The following is a 16,347-nucleotide window of genomic DNA, read 5'->3' as shown; positions in this document are numbered from 1 at the left end:
GTTTTGTGGATTATACTCTTTCTTCAATTGATTAGTTGTTGCTCTTGTTGCTATTGTTGCTCCGTGTTTGGCCCTTGTTGAGTAGCCAATTTGGAGAACTTTTGTAACCCTCTTATTGTTATAGTGGAGCTTTTTGGATCTTTGTGATCCCGTGGTTTTTACCTTCAATTTGAAGGGTTTTCCATGTTAAAATTTGGTGTTCTTTATCTTCTTTATTTTCGGATTTGCCTCTTCCTCGACACAACAGTGGTATCAGAGCCTTGGTTATTTATCCGGGTTATTACGGAATGGAGGCGAATATGAGCAAGATGGTATGTTTAAATGGGAGAAATTATAATGTTTGGAGAAGCAAGATGAAAGACTTGTTGTTCGTGAAGAAGATGCATCTACCCGTTTTTTCAGCTCATAAACCCGAGAGTATATCCGATGAAGATTGGGATTTCGAGCACCAACAAGTATGTGGATATATACAAAAATGGGTTGAAGATAATGTTCGCAACCATATTGTGAACGAGATACATGCGAGATCATTGTGGGAAAAGCTAGAGACTCTTTATGCTTCAAAAACCGGGAACAACAAATTGTTTCTGCTAAAGCAATTGATGACCTTTAAATACAAAGGAAGGCAGCCCTATCCTTGATCACATAAATGATTTTCAGGGCGTCCTTGATTAGCTATCTGGAATGGGGGTTAATTTTGATGATGAGATACAAGGACTTTGGCTTCTTAATACTCTGCCGGACTCTTGGGAAACTCTTCGTGTTTCTTTGACAAATTCAGCTCCTGGAAGTAAGGTGACCATGGAATATGCCAAGAGTGGTGTGTTGAACGAGGAAGTAAGGAGAAAATCGCAGGGTTCATCCTCACAAGCAGATATCTTGGTTACAGAAGACCGGGGGAGAGATAGAACAAAAGGATCAAGGAATAGAGGTAAAAGTAGAAGTAAGTCAAGGTCCAAATACTATAATGTTAAATGCAACCACTGTGGCAAGAAAGGACACATCAAAAGGTTTTGCCGCAAGTTGAATCAAGACACTAAAGAAGGAAAGAAAGTTGAAAATAACGAGAACAATGTTGCTGCTATAGTTCAAGATGACCTTTTTTTTGCTTATGATGAAAACGTCATCAATTTGGTATCCCATGAGACGAGCTGGATAGTAGATTCTGGAGCTACCTCACATGTCACACCAAGAAAAGATTTTTTCTCATCGTATACACATGTTGATTCTAGAGTGTTAAAGATGGGCAATGCCAGTGAAGTTAAGATGTTTGGTGTTGGCACAGTTTGTTTGAAAACTAATAATGGTTCAACGTTAGTTCTTCAAGATGTGAAGCATGCTCCAGACTTTCCTTTCAATTTGATCTCCGCAGGAAGATTAGACGATGAAGGTTACCATAATGCTCTCTTTAACGGCTAATGGAAGCTCACCAAGGGCTCGTTAGTAGTAGCTCGAGGAGTCAAGTCTGGTCAATTATATGTGACACAAGGCTCTATTCTTAATGACTCAATAAATCTGGTGGAAAGTGATAGTTTGTCAGAATTGTGGCATCGAAGATTGAGTCATATGAGTGAGAGAGGGATTACGTGTTTGGCTAAGAAAAGTTTGCTTTCTGGAGTAAAACAAGCAAAGCTGCAAAGGTGCATACATTGCTTAGCTGGCAAACAGAAAAGGGTTTCCTTTCATAGCCATCCTCCCTCAAGAAAGCCCGATTTATTAGAGCTAGTACACTCTGATTTGTGTGGTCCTTTTAAAGTAAAGTCAAAAGGTGGTGCACTTTACTTTGTGACCTTCATTGATGATCATTCTCGTAAGCTCTGGGTGTATCCTTTGAAATCTAAAGATCAAGCACTTGGCGTGTTTAAGGAATTTCAGGCCTTAGCTAAGAGACATACGGGGAAGAAATTAAAATGTATTCGCACTGATAATGGTGGTGAATATTGTGGTCCCTTTGATAACTATTGCAAGGAACAAGGAATTCGTCATCAGAAAACTCTACCCAAGACGCCTCAATTGAACGGTTTGGCAAAGAGGATGAATAGAACTCTAGTTGAGAGAGTTAGATGCTTGCTTTCAGAAGCTAAACTTCCAAATGCATTTTGGCGGAAGCACTTAACACTGTTGCCTATGTTATCAATTTGTCTCCTGCTATTGCTTTGGATGGTGATGTCCCATACAGAGTTTGGTTTGCCAAAGATGTTTCTTATGATCACCTGAGAGTTTTTGGGTGTAAATCTTGTGTGCATATTACTAAAGATGAGAGATCGAAACTGGATGTCAAAACTAAGCAGTGCATTTTTATCTGTTATGGCCAAGATGAATTTGGGTATCGTTTTTACGATCTAGTTGACGATAAACTTATTAGAAGTCGTGATGCAATATTCTTTGAAGACCAGACTATTGAAGATTTTGACAAAGCTGAGAAGATAGATTCTCGGAGTAATGAAAGCTTAGTTAATATTGATCCAGTTTCTATTGCTAAGGCACCTATTGCACATGAAGGAACCCAAGACAATAATGAAGATAATGATCAAGATCAAAATGATCATCATGGTGTAGATGTTATGGATTCTCCAGTTGATGAAGTTATGGTTGATCAACAACCAATTCCTGCTCAGGTAACTACTTCGAATGCTCCTGAAACCTCTCCTAGAAGATCTACAAAGGAGAAGCAAAAACCCATGCGCTATCCTTCTAATGAGTATGTACTTTTGACTGATATGGGAGAACCTAGAATTATGATGAAGCCATGCAAGATACTCACAAAGATCAGTGGATCGAAGTCATGGAAGATGAGATAAAGTCACTCCATGAGAATGGCACATATGAGTTAGTGAAATTACCGAAAGGTAAGAGAGCTTTATCTAACAAATGGATATTCAGAATAAAGCAAGATAATCATACCTCTGCGCCTAGGTACAAGGCGAGGTTAGTTGTTAAAGGTTTTGGCCAGAAGAAGGGAGTTGACTTTGATGAAATTTTTCCCCTGTTGTAAAGATGTCTTCTATTCATGTGGTTCTAGGCTTAGCCGCAAGTCTAGATTTAGAAGTTGAGCAGATGGATGTCAAGACTGCTTTTCTTCATAGTGATTTAAATGAGGAGATTTATATGGAGCAGTCTGAGGACTTCGTAGTTAAGCTTGCAGATAAGCATGCGTTTTGCAGAAAATTGGCAGGCATGAAGCCTGTCAATAGTTCCTCTACTTGAAGACGCATTTGGCCCCTTGGCTGGAATGGGAGTTTGTTGGGCACATGCCTATATTGTCCAGCCAAAGGCCCAATGGCCTAAGCCTATTCTTTTTTGGTTTCCATTCCTATTCGGAATTAGATTCGATGTTTATTCCTATTTTGAGTGGGTTTTGGCTTTAAGAGAAAGCACCACTTATGATATATAAATAGGACAACGTTGGAGAATTATTCTATGCTCATTGATACAAGTCTTTGAAAGATTTAAGCACATAAGAGTGGTTTTTGAGAGAGCTTTCATCAAGAGAGAAGAGAGAAGAAAAGTATTTGTTTTGTTGCAGATTTTTATTCCGGCCAGCCAACTTCAAATCATGTTAACGATTCGTTAACCGTTGGATCGGGCTGAAATTTCGACTGAGTGTTCGTAACATCTTGTTCTTTGATTTGAACGGTGGAGATCGGATTTTGATTCCCGTAACATTTGATTTCGAGCCTCGAACAACAGGTTTATTTTTGTGGATTCTCCTCTTTCTTGAATTGATTAGTTGTTGCTCTTGTTGCTATTATTGCTCCGTGTTTGGCACTTGTTGTGTAGCCAATTTGGAGAAATTTTGTAACTCTCTTATTGTTATAGTGGAGCTTTTTGAATCTTTGTGATCCTGTGGTTTTTACCTTCGATTTGAAGGGTTTTCCACGTTAAAATTTGGTGTTATTTATCTTCTTTATTTTCGGGTTTGCCTGTTCCGCGACATAACATATAGTAAGTGTAGAGATAGAATATTTTTGTTATTGCTAGACAAATCAGAGTAGGACAACTGTACGTAGTCTTTTTCTTTGCTATTCTTTATTTTTAGATGTAAGTGTATATATATACATGTACAATGCAATGAATAATACAAAACAGAGAAAATTTTCAGTTAGATTTCTTCTTCAATTTCGTACATGTTGTTGTTGTTATTTTGTAGCGCGTGTGTTCCATGGAAGGATAGATATTGGTTTTTTGGGGATTAGGAAGAAAAACGAAAATCCTTCACATGGGAAATGGAAAGAGGTTTTGAGAACTGAACTTTGAGTAATAACTACCACTACTACTTTAAAGCTTGTTTCAGCAGTTTAGGCACTGTTATCGTGAAGGCTTTTACGGAGTAGTTTTTACTGCTCGACAGTCACTTTTACTCTGTCATGAGTTGTATTTTAGTTGGCAGCTAGTTCCTGAGCAGCCTCTGCATCTTTATTCATTTCTAATCAAAGCATCCTTATGCATTGTGAATATTTGGCGCGTGCTTTGCCCTTAGGGCTCATCCAGGGATACGGAATAATTAATTCCGAGACTAAGCCCCTGTTTGGCCATACATTTTTCCAAATTTAATTTGAAATTTATTTTCAAATCCCATGTTTGGCCATAAATTTGACCCACATTTTGGCCAAAACTCAAATCACATATTTGAAATCTCAAATTCAGCTAATAAGCTGAATTTGGGCCAAATTTCCAAAACTTGGGAATTATATACATGTTTTCCCAAAATAAAGTTGAAAAATATGTTTTGAAATCGTATGTCCAAACACATTTTCATCTTCAAACCAAACTTCACCCAAATCAGATTTTTCAAAATAAATTTGGGATCTATGGCCAAACGCTAGCTAAACTTAAGAAGAGTTTATCCCATGTTTGGATGGTAGAAAACTGCGTTATAATTAATCCCAGGACTAGTTATCCTGGAATGTAATATTTTTTTATCCCCATAGAAAGATAAAATAATTAATCCCGAGATAATTAATCATGAGATAACTTCCTTCCAACCAAGCGACCTCTTGCAGTGTTTGTGACTTGGGTGTCGTTTCGGAGCCGTTAGTCACAACGAAATAAAAATGGTAGAGGACTAGTAGGTAATCGTGCGTTTGTTTTGTCAATTGTCCATACGTGATATTAGGGTTAGTCATGTAATTTCTTATTCTTTAACAAACGGCATGGAAAGAGTATATAATTATTCTTTCTTTAAGAGGAAAAATTAATTATTCCAATCTTTATATCCCTCTATGCTGAATTCTCCTTTCCTCAAAACAATAGAATTTGATAATTTGCAAAACTTTATACGATATGTTTTACGCTTGAACTATATATGAGACGGTATCTTATTTCATTAGAAGATCAAGCATAGAGAAAACAGTACAATTCTTTACTCTGTTATAAGAGGGCACTTTTGAAAGACAAAATATTGTATACTCCTTATACACTACTTGACAAATTAAAGCCTTTAGTTAGGCCCTACATGAGGGTCTTTATTCAATAATTGAAATATAAAAGAATAAAACTTTAATGTAACTAGATAATGACTTTTCTTCATCAGCCCAGTTCTTGTCAAGAGGATTTTAAATATCTATCAGTTGTCATGTTTGGAGATTACGTTGTCTGGTAGTACTACAACTTCTTGAATGTACTTGAAGATCAGCGTGCCAGGGGGCCACCATTTATTCCTTTGGGATTTGTACACAAATATTCGGTAGAATTCATTATTTAGAGGGGTGTTTGTTGTTCGGTTTGGATCGATTTTTCCCTAAAAAGAAATCAAACCAAGTAAGTCGGTTATTCAAATATTAGAACCAAACCAAACCAATTAAGTTGGTTTTTTTCCGATTCGATTTATGTCGGGTTTTGTCGGTTCTTCAGTTTTTTCGGTTATTTGTCGATTTTTTCTTAAATATAAGACATACACTACCAAACACATATTCCGGCGACCACATTTTCAACGTAATACTATCAAATCAATTGCCCTTTGAGAAATCTATTATTTACAAAGATATATTGATGATAATTGAATCAAATAGTGATGAATAATTTAAGGACTTAATTAAAAATATATTATTTTTAACACAGAATGGATTCTTACACTTAACAAAAGAAAACTACCAATCAAACTAGAATGTAAAGGTAAAGAACTATACCAAAAGTGCAAACTATTACTCCCTCCGGTCCACAATAAGTGACCAATTTGCTTTTAGCACGCCCATTAAGAAAATACTAAATTCTATACAAAAATACCTAGTATGACTAAACTACCCTTAATTAAATATTTAATATGAGGAGTAAGAATACTTTTTAGGGATATGTACATAAGGTTAATTTTGTAAAAACAAATTGAATTCTTTCTTGATTATATAAATGGACACTTATTGGATCAAATTAAAAAAGTAAATTGGTCACTTATTGTGGACCGGAGGGAGTAACATTTACCATAAAAATTTTGAAACTTTGTATAAAAATATACATATATATAGGTGTAATAATAATTTGAATAGCTACTCCTATAGTCGGTTTGGTTTGGTTTGGTTTTTTTCCGGTTTTTTTCTGACTAAAACCAAAACCAAACCAAATATGATCGGTTTTTAAAATTCAAAACCAAAACCAAACCAAACCAAAAAGTATCGGTTTTTTTGGTCGGCTTGGTTTGGTTTTCGGTTTGGTTCGGCTTTTCGGATTTTTATGAACACCCCTAATTATTTTCTTTTTTTTTCAATTGATATACATTGATTATATAATGATTATATATATATATTATACATGGATGATATATTTATTATATATCTATCAGCAACTTTAGTGTAAGCGATTGGGTGGCTATTTAGATTAATTCTCCTTTCCTATACTCATCAAGCTGCTTGTTAGTAGGGCAGTCCGGTACATTAAGCTCCTGCTATGCGCGAGATCGGGAAAGAGCCGGGCCATAACGGTCTATCATATGCAGTCTTACTTTGTATTTCTGCAAGAGGTTGTTTCCACGGCTCGAACCAGTGACATCCTGATCAAATTACCAGTTACACTAAGGCTTTCTTCCTGCTTGTCAGTATGGTGACAGATTAATACACATCTAGATAGCACCTCATTATTAAAATCATAATGCAGAGCTGCAAAATCTTTTTGTGCATGCAAATCCTTTTTCTTGCTAGGAGTTTGAAAAACCAGACGGTGTATTAGTATAAACTATGGGTGTGTTTGGTACGGAGGAAATTATTTTCCGAAAAATATATATTTTTCAATTTTCTCATTTTTGGTTGGCTTAAATGTTTTGAAAAATATTTTTCGTATGAACTCATTTTCCTCCAATTAAAGGAGAATGTTTTCCTTATCAAGAGAAGGGAAAATATTTTCCAAAACACCTTCTCAACCTTCCCACCCTCTCCAACCCACCCCACATCCCCACACTCACCCACCCAACCCCACCCCACCACCTCTCTCCAAGAAGGCTTCTTTTCAATAACTGCATGCACACTGCACATTGCCATGGATTAGATCGCCAAAAGTTTCTCATCCAACTTCAAATGTTTTATAACTTAAAATTATCCATTAAAAACAATTCAGGATTATATTAATGCATTATTATTTGTTGCGTGCCAGCTTGTTTCGTTGGTCAATTCCAATTCTATAGTCCAATAATGCCAAAATGTTCAACACCTCCTTTTTGGATAATTAAACTACTAGCATTGCGTTGTACTTTATAGTGTGTCTCCATAATTGTGAGAAGGTAATCTGCTGTGTCGGAAACTTAATTTAAAAGGTTGAAGCTTAACAACTTATTTGGATGGTTGTTATGTATTGTTTCATAATGTATCGTATCGTATTGTATTGTATTATATTGTTGTGATGTATACAATGTTTGGATAGATTGTATTGTTTGTCATCGTTTCATGATGTCATGCGTCAACAATGTGAAGAATAAACTTGCAATATTATTTAATAAAACGTAAGGTACAAGGTAAAATTATTATATAAAAAGATAGGGTAAAGGATAAAATAAGATTATTTAATAATAAGGAAGGCCAAAATGAGAAGAAAAAATAAGATAACGATGCGACCACACCAAATCGGTCGTTCCATAAAGTTGCACTTTTCGTCGTTACGTAACGACGAATTTAATGATGCGATACATAAAATTTAAATAACAATCAAAATAAACATTATTTTTAAAGTAACAATACATACAATGCGACAGTAGGTAACAACAATTCAAACAAGCTGTAAGTGGAATAAACTTAATCACACATGATTATTGCGTAGCATTGAGTTTGTCTGCCTTTGAGAAAAAGTAGTGGCAACAGACTACCAGTCTACCGTCCTACAATATATTCAGTTGTGGTAAATGGAAACTAGTTAAATCCAATATACATACACTTTATTATAAACACTAATCAACATATGCATATTCAGTGTCATTTTGTAGTACTTGAGCATTTATTTTAAGTTAAAAATGTAGGAATGATGTTAACACTAGCGTTTGAATCTCTTTTATTAGTTCTTATAATATGACTCTTCCCGAAAAAGAGTGTTAATTTGAGGTGATTATAATGTATCAGAATTGTTCTTACCTCCAAAGTTAAAGGGGTGATGCCAAGAGTTCTACATGTCCTTTCATATTTTTCTTCTCATACAAAATAAATTATATGAAGTGGATCGAACAAATCATGTTATTAGTGGTAAAATGAAGAGAAATTTTCATAAAACACTATCTTTTGGTAGTAATTAGCCATCTATAGATACCATTTTCTATATTACGGATTATAGATATCTTTTATGCGGTTATAAGATGTATTTGATGTATTTAAGCTATTGTATTCATGAATACAGTAGCAAAAATAGGCGTGAATCAGGGAAGTCCAGCTAATCAGTTGTTGTATTCGAGTGTATTCGACTGTATTAATGGAGTGAAACATGGGATCACATCTGGACAGATTATTGTATTCGACTGTATTCACGGCGTGAAATAGGGGATTACACTATTTTTAAAAGGGAAAGTGAATCAATTAACATAATTGACTCCTAATATAACTCAACAAATTCAATTATAACATACAAAATTTGTATTTTCAGTTATAAAAAAGATTCTCAACCGAAAAAACCCCAAAAACATAGCATTCTTCAGAGAAATTATATAATACATCTGAATACATAAATTATATTAATTAAAAAAAAACTTATGAATACATTCATGGCATATAGCGAGAGAGTGAATACAATGAAATACGTAGAATACAGCGAGATATATTGAAATACAATGAGAAAAAAAGACAGTGAATACAATAAAATACATGGAATACAACGAGATACATTGAATTACAATGAAAATAAATAAATTTAGAGCATGATTTTGAACAGTAGAAGAAAGAAAATGATGAATAAGAAATGAAATTTTTTAGATAACAATCTGGTGGAGGGGATGGGTCTTGCGTTTCAAATACTTCAAATTCATGATGAGCATCTGCATATCTTCTTTAGGGTTATAATCCCTGCCGCCACTGTCGCATCGTGCTGCCTAAGCAGAGCAACGGTCTTCCCGTACATATCACGTATGAGCTCTTCTGTCTTCTATTAGCAACATCATCATCCAAATCAAAGTTGGTAGGAGGCTCAATTAAGTCATAATCATCATATAGTGAACCTTCAAAGTCAAGCCGTAGGCCCACAAACCTCACTTTCTTTCTCCAGGGGGAGGTTCTCCGTGTTGGCCATTGGGTTCTCTATATTCCATCCGTCAAAAATTTCGTTTACTCCTCTTGGTCTTCGAATATTTAGTAAGGATTTTGGTTGTTTTATGAAATGGAAAGAATCGTTGGCTAGACAGAGAAGAGGAAGAGAATCGGAAATTTTAATGGGATGGAGGAAGAGAATGGGATGTATCAAAGTAGAGAGAGAAAGAAAATATTGTAACTGATTAGCGTATTTAGTGGCTTAGGGCTAGGAGGTAACCAAAATTAAATATTTTGCTATAAACCTTAAAAGGTATCTATAGAATATAATTTATTTAAATGGTATTTATTTAAAATAAATAAGGTGTTAACCTTTTTTATAGGAGGTAAAAATTCCTAAAATGAAAACGATAAGATTAAATAGTTACCAAATACATTTTTTAGATATATTTTAAAAAGTAACATATAAAAGTGGAGTATGGTGACCAGCTCTACTTAGAAATTAGAATTATGTATTTATTTGAGTTACCTTTTTTAATCGGAAGTTAGTGTTTTCCTAATTTAGTTGTTCATAACTTGGTGCTGCAAACTTAGCTTCTAATTCGTGTTTATTAAGAAATCACTCACTGACTTGGAGGAACGCATAATTTATAAATAATGTTCCTACTTTTCTTCCTCTTTAGGAGTGTAATGTTAAACACTTAATTAGTCCTAGAAATACAAGATATATCTTGTAATGATCTCACGAGTTTTTTTCGTTTTATTCTTTGTATCCAAAACCTATAAAATGAAGCCTGCCTTATTTTTCATAATTAAAACTCTTTCTATTTCAGAAGGACAGAGTTACGCAGATAAAGAAATTTTAGTAGCTAATAATTTAAGAGTTAAAAAGCTCATCAGATTGACAACTCTCTTTAGAACATTAAATTCCGTCTCTTTTTCTTTCTCTTAAAACTCTCTTATTGAGAAACTGTCGTTAGAATTTATATTTCTTTCACATTTAAATAGAAAAAAAGAAAAGGGAAACAAGATCTGCTAGCTGGATTATTTGAAATATTATCAACAATTAATTAAAAGATGTTCACGTAGGTCCCCAACCGGATCGCAATTTTTTTTAAAATAATTTTCTACTCTTATTATTTCTTGTTTTCTTCACAATTCACTTTTGATAATTTTATCATAATGTAAGAACACCATCTACTTGAAGGGAGCCATAGCGCAATAGAAAAAATTGGCGTCATGAGACCATCTCCCTTAGCGCAATGGGAAAAGTTGCCGCCATGAGATCGTAAGTTCAGGAGTTCACCTCTTGCAAAAACTGCAAGGAAAGAACGATAGATCCAATGTGTTCCTGTCCTGTTTCTCAACACAACGATATAGTGGGAATTTAGTGCACCGTGCTCTACTCGTATGAACATCGTCTACTCTTTCTCTGCTGCATTCCGTTACTTGACAAGAAATGTCCAATTTCTTGCACATAGAAACAACAGACAACAAAAACTCGCAGTAGAGCAGTTCAATGATTTTGTATACTTAGCATAAGGTGATAATGTTCTAAGAGTAAGAAGATACCCAGAGACAGATAGGAAATGTTTCCAATTAACATCGAATTTCTCAAAATGCTCGTGATTATACGTACAAATACATCTTCAGTATAGCCGCCACTGACTTCACTATGTACTTCAGAAACCACATTTTCAGCGCTCAAGTATGATATATGGTGTGAGAAGAACGCAATCAAAGAATCCAACAGTCCGAATCTCAAAAAACTGTGCTGCCTTTGCTCCTATGTTGTCATAGTGCTGCCATCATCGTTGATCTTGCGGCCTCTTTCTTCATTTCAGCAGCTTTACCACTTCCCCGGAAATACATGTAGACTTGCTGCACATTGCACAGCACACGGAAAGATGTTCAGGTAAGAGAAAACAGCAAAAGCAATGAGATAGAAGGGCAGATGTTTCAACCTGAATAACCCATATGCTGATTAGTGATTCAAGACAGAAGAATGCAAACCCAATGAAGTAGAATACCTGCAAGTAAAAAGAAGATTTCCATTTATGGCGGGAAAAGAATTACTCATCAGATTCTCTGTAAGTCGGTAACAAGTCAATGAAACGTCTAAAAGAATTCATTAAGAAGTCAAGAACTTAAGAAGACAACCATGCGACTAAATTCTAGTCCAGGCAAAATTTTAGACGGCAAAAGAAACTTACCCCAACCAAACCATTCCAACCTAAAAGATCAATTGCAGGCAAGATACCACTGTTAAACAAGGAAATGTAAAAGAATTAGTCATACTATATTTCAGTATACGGATATAGCTAAAACTTATATAACTCAAAGCATGAGATCAGCCAGGAAGTTCTTTGTACCAGCACAACTGCCTGTCCCTATATGACAAAGCAACTTACGCTAAAGATTTCCCCTTGAAGAAGATTGGAGGTGCCACAGCAGCAATGATGCAGAATCCGATGTGAAACTACAAGATGAATATAAACAATCAGTATTGTTCTCAAAAATCAACTCTAAAAAGGATGAAAAACTAAAAAGGGTGATGTAACATTTACGAGATAACATAAGAAGAACCACCCAAACTTCAGTGCACTATCCGTCCTGCAAACAGAATGGAAATAATGAAATAGACTTTTTGCGAGGTAGAAGAGCATTATCAAATAAATAGATAGGTAGTGTAAAAGTTATTTCCCACAATGAAGGAACACAAAGTGGTACCTCATTGCACGATAAAGAGGACGATACCACAACACATAGGCTCCTGGGACACCTGATATTAAGTAGATTATAGCAAGAAGCCAGATAGTTATACCTACAATGACAAAAAAGAAAGTTAGCTGGTTAATTTTCACTTAAGGATTAAAAAATTAATTGTAAAAGGACGAGTTCAGCAGCAACCTTGTCCTTTGATCCAGGCTACAGTGACTGCTATTAGGTTCCATAGAAGACAGGCTGCCAAGCCTGCAACTCAACATACCCAAATTAAATTAATAAGTGCATTAATTAGAGAGAGAAATTAAAAGAAAATTGTCTGATTTAACAATTAAAAATCATATACCATGTCCTAAAACGTTTCTAATACATTATTTAGCAATGTTCCCCCGTTCTCTTTTATCTCCAACTGGAGTGGCAGTTTTAAGATACAGATTCTTTTAGAAAAATTACTTGCATTTTTTGGGATATTTAAGATCCACAATTGAGCAGTCATTTTGGTAATTTGCACAACAAATTTGTTGCCTGAAAATGGTTTTGAGATTTAGAAATCTAAAATGGAAATGCACTAGAACCGTATATAAAGTTTTGTTTAAAATAAACGCAACCTACTATAAGTAGGAAGAGTTATTAGTATGCATCTCAACCTCCAATAGATATGTAAACTAAAACGTTGAAGAATATTTGCAGAAATATTAGATAGGGATTAGATTAAACATACCCAACAATGTAGTGAATGCAACATACTGCAAATTCTGTAGATGGATTGGAATTTCATTTGCGATATCATGATGAATAATGGGGAAGAAAGGTGGCCAATTCTTTTCCTCTATGACAATCCCAGCTGTAGGGTAAAACAGAAACAAAATCAGCTCACACGTAAGGAAAGCAGCAACCAGATGCCCTAATTCAGTTCATATTTACAAAAAATCAATGTATATGATACAGTCAAGAACCACCTCTTGCTATAGCATCTTCCCTCCTTTTCAGTTCCTAAATGAGACCAATAAAACTGACAATTAATATAGTGTATAGAATGCCTAAAGACAAATATAGTCAACACCATTGATTTTCAAAAAAAAAAAACTAAAACAAAATATTTCTCTATATAATGTCAAAAAAAGTGAACTTGGATTTTTTCATATGTAGCCTAAGCAAAAGAATGATATAAGTAGCCCCAATAGAGTGTAAACAAGCCTACCTGTTCTTTTTTCCTCAGTTCAGCTTCTTTAGCTTGAAGCTCTTTCTCTTTGCTCTTCAGATCCTGAAATGTTATATAAACATGTCTTAGTGCCCGACAAAACACCACTACCGTGGTCAAGCAAGAAAATTGTATAAATGTTAAAGTTAACTATTCTGTTTCACCTTCGAATTATCAAGAGGGATATCAACAGTTGCACCACGATCATAGTCAGCGGGCTCATGAGGAAGAGGTGAAAGCCTTGAGTTTGTAGCAGGGGCAACACTTACAGGATTCTGAGATTTAGTGAGTAAAATAATGCATAAGCAAGATAATACATGATTGGTACGGAAGAACAGAAGAGAACGTGCACATCCACATTCTCACTAGTTCAAGAATCAAAGATCAAGCATCGCATTAATATGTCGAAAAGAAACGGAAATAAAGACTCAAGTCCAATTTTAACATGATTAACGGATTTTTGTTCCATTTTTATCAGAGTTCAAATTATACTAAAGCAGTAACCAGAAACTCGTTGCAGTCTTAAATTAGGTTATGGGCAGAGGACAATGTGGAGGACGAAAAAACAGCCTTCTTCTTGGGGTAGTGTGGGTAGATATTCACTATTTGGAACCACTTACATGATTGTGGCATTCACTATTACTGTAAAATCAGTTTAAAATATTTGAAAACAGTTCCTATTGGATGACGAGGACATTCTTGGCTCTAATATTCTAGGTCCATTGTTTCTTTCTAGCCTTCTAGGTGATGGGGGTCCTTTCACAATACAAAGCCCTTAACCTCTGCCTTTTTGAGAAGGATCTTAATGTCTTTCTTAATTTTCAAGATCTTTATTCATTTACAGATCTCAGATTCGCAGGTACTACCTTTTTCTCACTTTTTTTGACATTCTTTCCTTTCTGGGATGTCCAAAAATGTTCTGTACCACTTCATTTCTATACATCTTTCACAACTTTCAAAAATTCAAAATCACTAAACTATGTCTAAGTTCTAACTAAATTTTCAACCATTATCCTAATATCTTCAATTATCACAAAATATAATATATAAATGAAATTAACATCTTAAACTCCCTGCCTCATCAAACAGCTCCATATAAAGTGGGACAGAGAGAGTATTGGTTTTGAACAGCTCATAGTTTCAAAATGCGAAAATCAAATTATGAAGCAAGGAATAAGCTTACCGTCATATAAAATGGACCGCCACCATAATTTGATTGACTCTTTCCTCGAGCTCCTTGGTCCTTAAGAAAAAAGGAGGAGATTATCTTATGAAGACAATTATCTAAAATGCACAAAACTAATCATGTAGGTCACATAAATACAAGCAGCATATGCCAAAATTTTACAGAACCAATACACCAAATACGTTCTTTCTAGGACTGCAACACATTAATGACTTTACCATTCAAATAATCAAAATATAAACTCAACAGCATAAGAATTGTGATTCTTTTCCTGCCTTTAATAAAGCTGCTCGGTGACATATAAATTCTCTCTATATCTCCAGCAAAATCATTCCACACACTAAAATGTGACAAAAATCCGATTGTCACCAACTTTTTAGTTAGCCAATGCACTCTGTCTCGTGTAATTCTTAGTCAAAATCAAGTTACAGCTCAATTCTATGTTATGTATTCTACAATATGAATTGAGAGCAAGCCAGTTCAATGAAGTTAAATTAGCTCCTAAGCCTAAAAGAACAAAACCCCCCACAGAATCTTTCAGTATATTCTCCAGTTGATTAATGCTAAACAAGAAGAAATTTGTAAAATGAAACCAAAAACCAAAATGACATTCACACATCCGGAAATAGGAAAAACAAATAAACAAAATCAACCCCAATATCATCTTCAACAAGTACATTGTTTCTAAGTCGGGGAGCGGATGTAGAGTCTGACTTAGCTTTGGCTTGAATGCAGTATATATGTCTAACAGTCCACTAAACAAGTACAAATAGTACATTTTGAACCTAGTAAATCGAATGGGCTAATGGTATAATCGCAAACCCATAATGTTCAAATCCTGGGTCAGTCTCTCTTTCTACAAGACCCACCAACAAAAAGAATCCGAAAAACCCACCAAACAAAATTCCGAACCCGAACCCATAATGTGGAGAAACCCCGAACTAGAACCCATAATATGGCAAATCCCGAACCCAGATCTTGGATACGTTTCTGTTTCTAACACAAAAAACAAAACCCTACCAACAAATAAAATCTGAAAAACCCACCAACAAAACCCCACATTTTCCTTTAAAACAAGAAATGAAACCCACACGAATTCATCCAAATTACGGGGGGGGGGGGGGGGGATACATAAACAAAAAGGAAGCAAAAAAGAGTTTATATATGAAATTACCGAAAAAGGGTTCATTTCTTCTTCTTCATCAAATGGATTGTCATTGTAATAACGTCCAGCCATCACCAAAAAAGCGCAAATGTGGAGAGATCTAGAAATGGGGTTTTGAAGGTAAAATCTTGAAGAAGTAGGGGTTTAGATTTAGGGGGTGGATAGATCCAATTATGTATTTATCACAATGAATTGATGTGTTGTAACAGATTTATTTATTTGTTTGTTCCTTTATGTGAAAGCAAGTTGTAATTCTACTTTTCCAAAAGAAATTTTGGGAAATTCATGTGATAGAAAAGAAAAGGCATGTGAGAAGTTAGGATAGAAGAGAGAAATCTTGGGGGGTTTATATAGGTTTTGTGGGTTTTGGAGGATTAGTTGATAATTGGTATACAAAATTAGAATACTGTTTTGGGTTGGTGTGGGG

General features: G+C 35.0%; 1 protein-coding gene across 1 annotated transcript; it reads right to left on the bottom strand.

The window, feature by feature from the left end:
* Positions 1 to 11,133: 11,133 nt before the first annotated feature.
* Positions 11,134 to 16,298, bottom strand: LOC109211153 (secretory carrier-associated membrane protein 1-like). The gene is made up of 13 exons (XM_019374651.1): positions 15,930 to 16,298; positions 14,753 to 14,812; positions 13,734 to 13,844; positions 13,570 to 13,632; positions 13,328 to 13,361; positions 13,090 to 13,212; positions 12,555 to 12,617; positions 12,375 to 12,468; positions 12,212 to 12,257; positions 12,056 to 12,123; positions 11,858 to 11,906; positions 11,609 to 11,674; positions 11,134 to 11,525 (listed from the first exon to the last, which is right to left on the bottom strand). The coding sequence occupies exons 1-13, from the start codon at positions 15,990 to 15,992 to the stop codon at positions 11,439 to 11,441; spliced, it is 927 nt and encodes a 308-aa protein (XP_019230196.1). The 5' UTR covers positions 15,993 to 16,298; the 3' UTR covers positions 11,134 to 11,438.
* Positions 16,299 to 16,347: the final 49 nt, after the last annotated feature.

This window comes from Nicotiana attenuata, unplaced genomic scaffold, assembly GCF_001879085.1.
Source record: "Nicotiana attenuata strain UT unplaced genomic scaffold, NIATTr2, whole genome shotgun sequence".
Classification (NCBI taxonomy): Eukaryota; Viridiplantae; Streptophyta; class Magnoliopsida; order Solanales; family Solanaceae; genus Nicotiana; species Nicotiana attenuata.
Note: the sequence above shows the minus strand (reverse complement) of the source record. Positions and strands in the feature narration are given on the sequence as shown.

Coding starts and splice junctions, on each gene's coding strand:
- LOC109211153 (XM_019374651.1), bottom strand. CDS start 15,992: ATGGCTGGACGTTATTACAATGACAATCCATTTGATGAAGAAGAAGAA. Junction 13,213..13,327: donor GGAAGATGCTATAGCAAGAG/GTGGTTCTTGAC, acceptor TTTACCCTACAG/CTGGGATTGTCATAGAGGAA. Junction 12,124..12,211: donor GGTTCTTCTTATGTTATCTC/GTAAATGTTACA, acceptor TTCATCTTGTAG/TTTCACATCGGATTCTGCAT.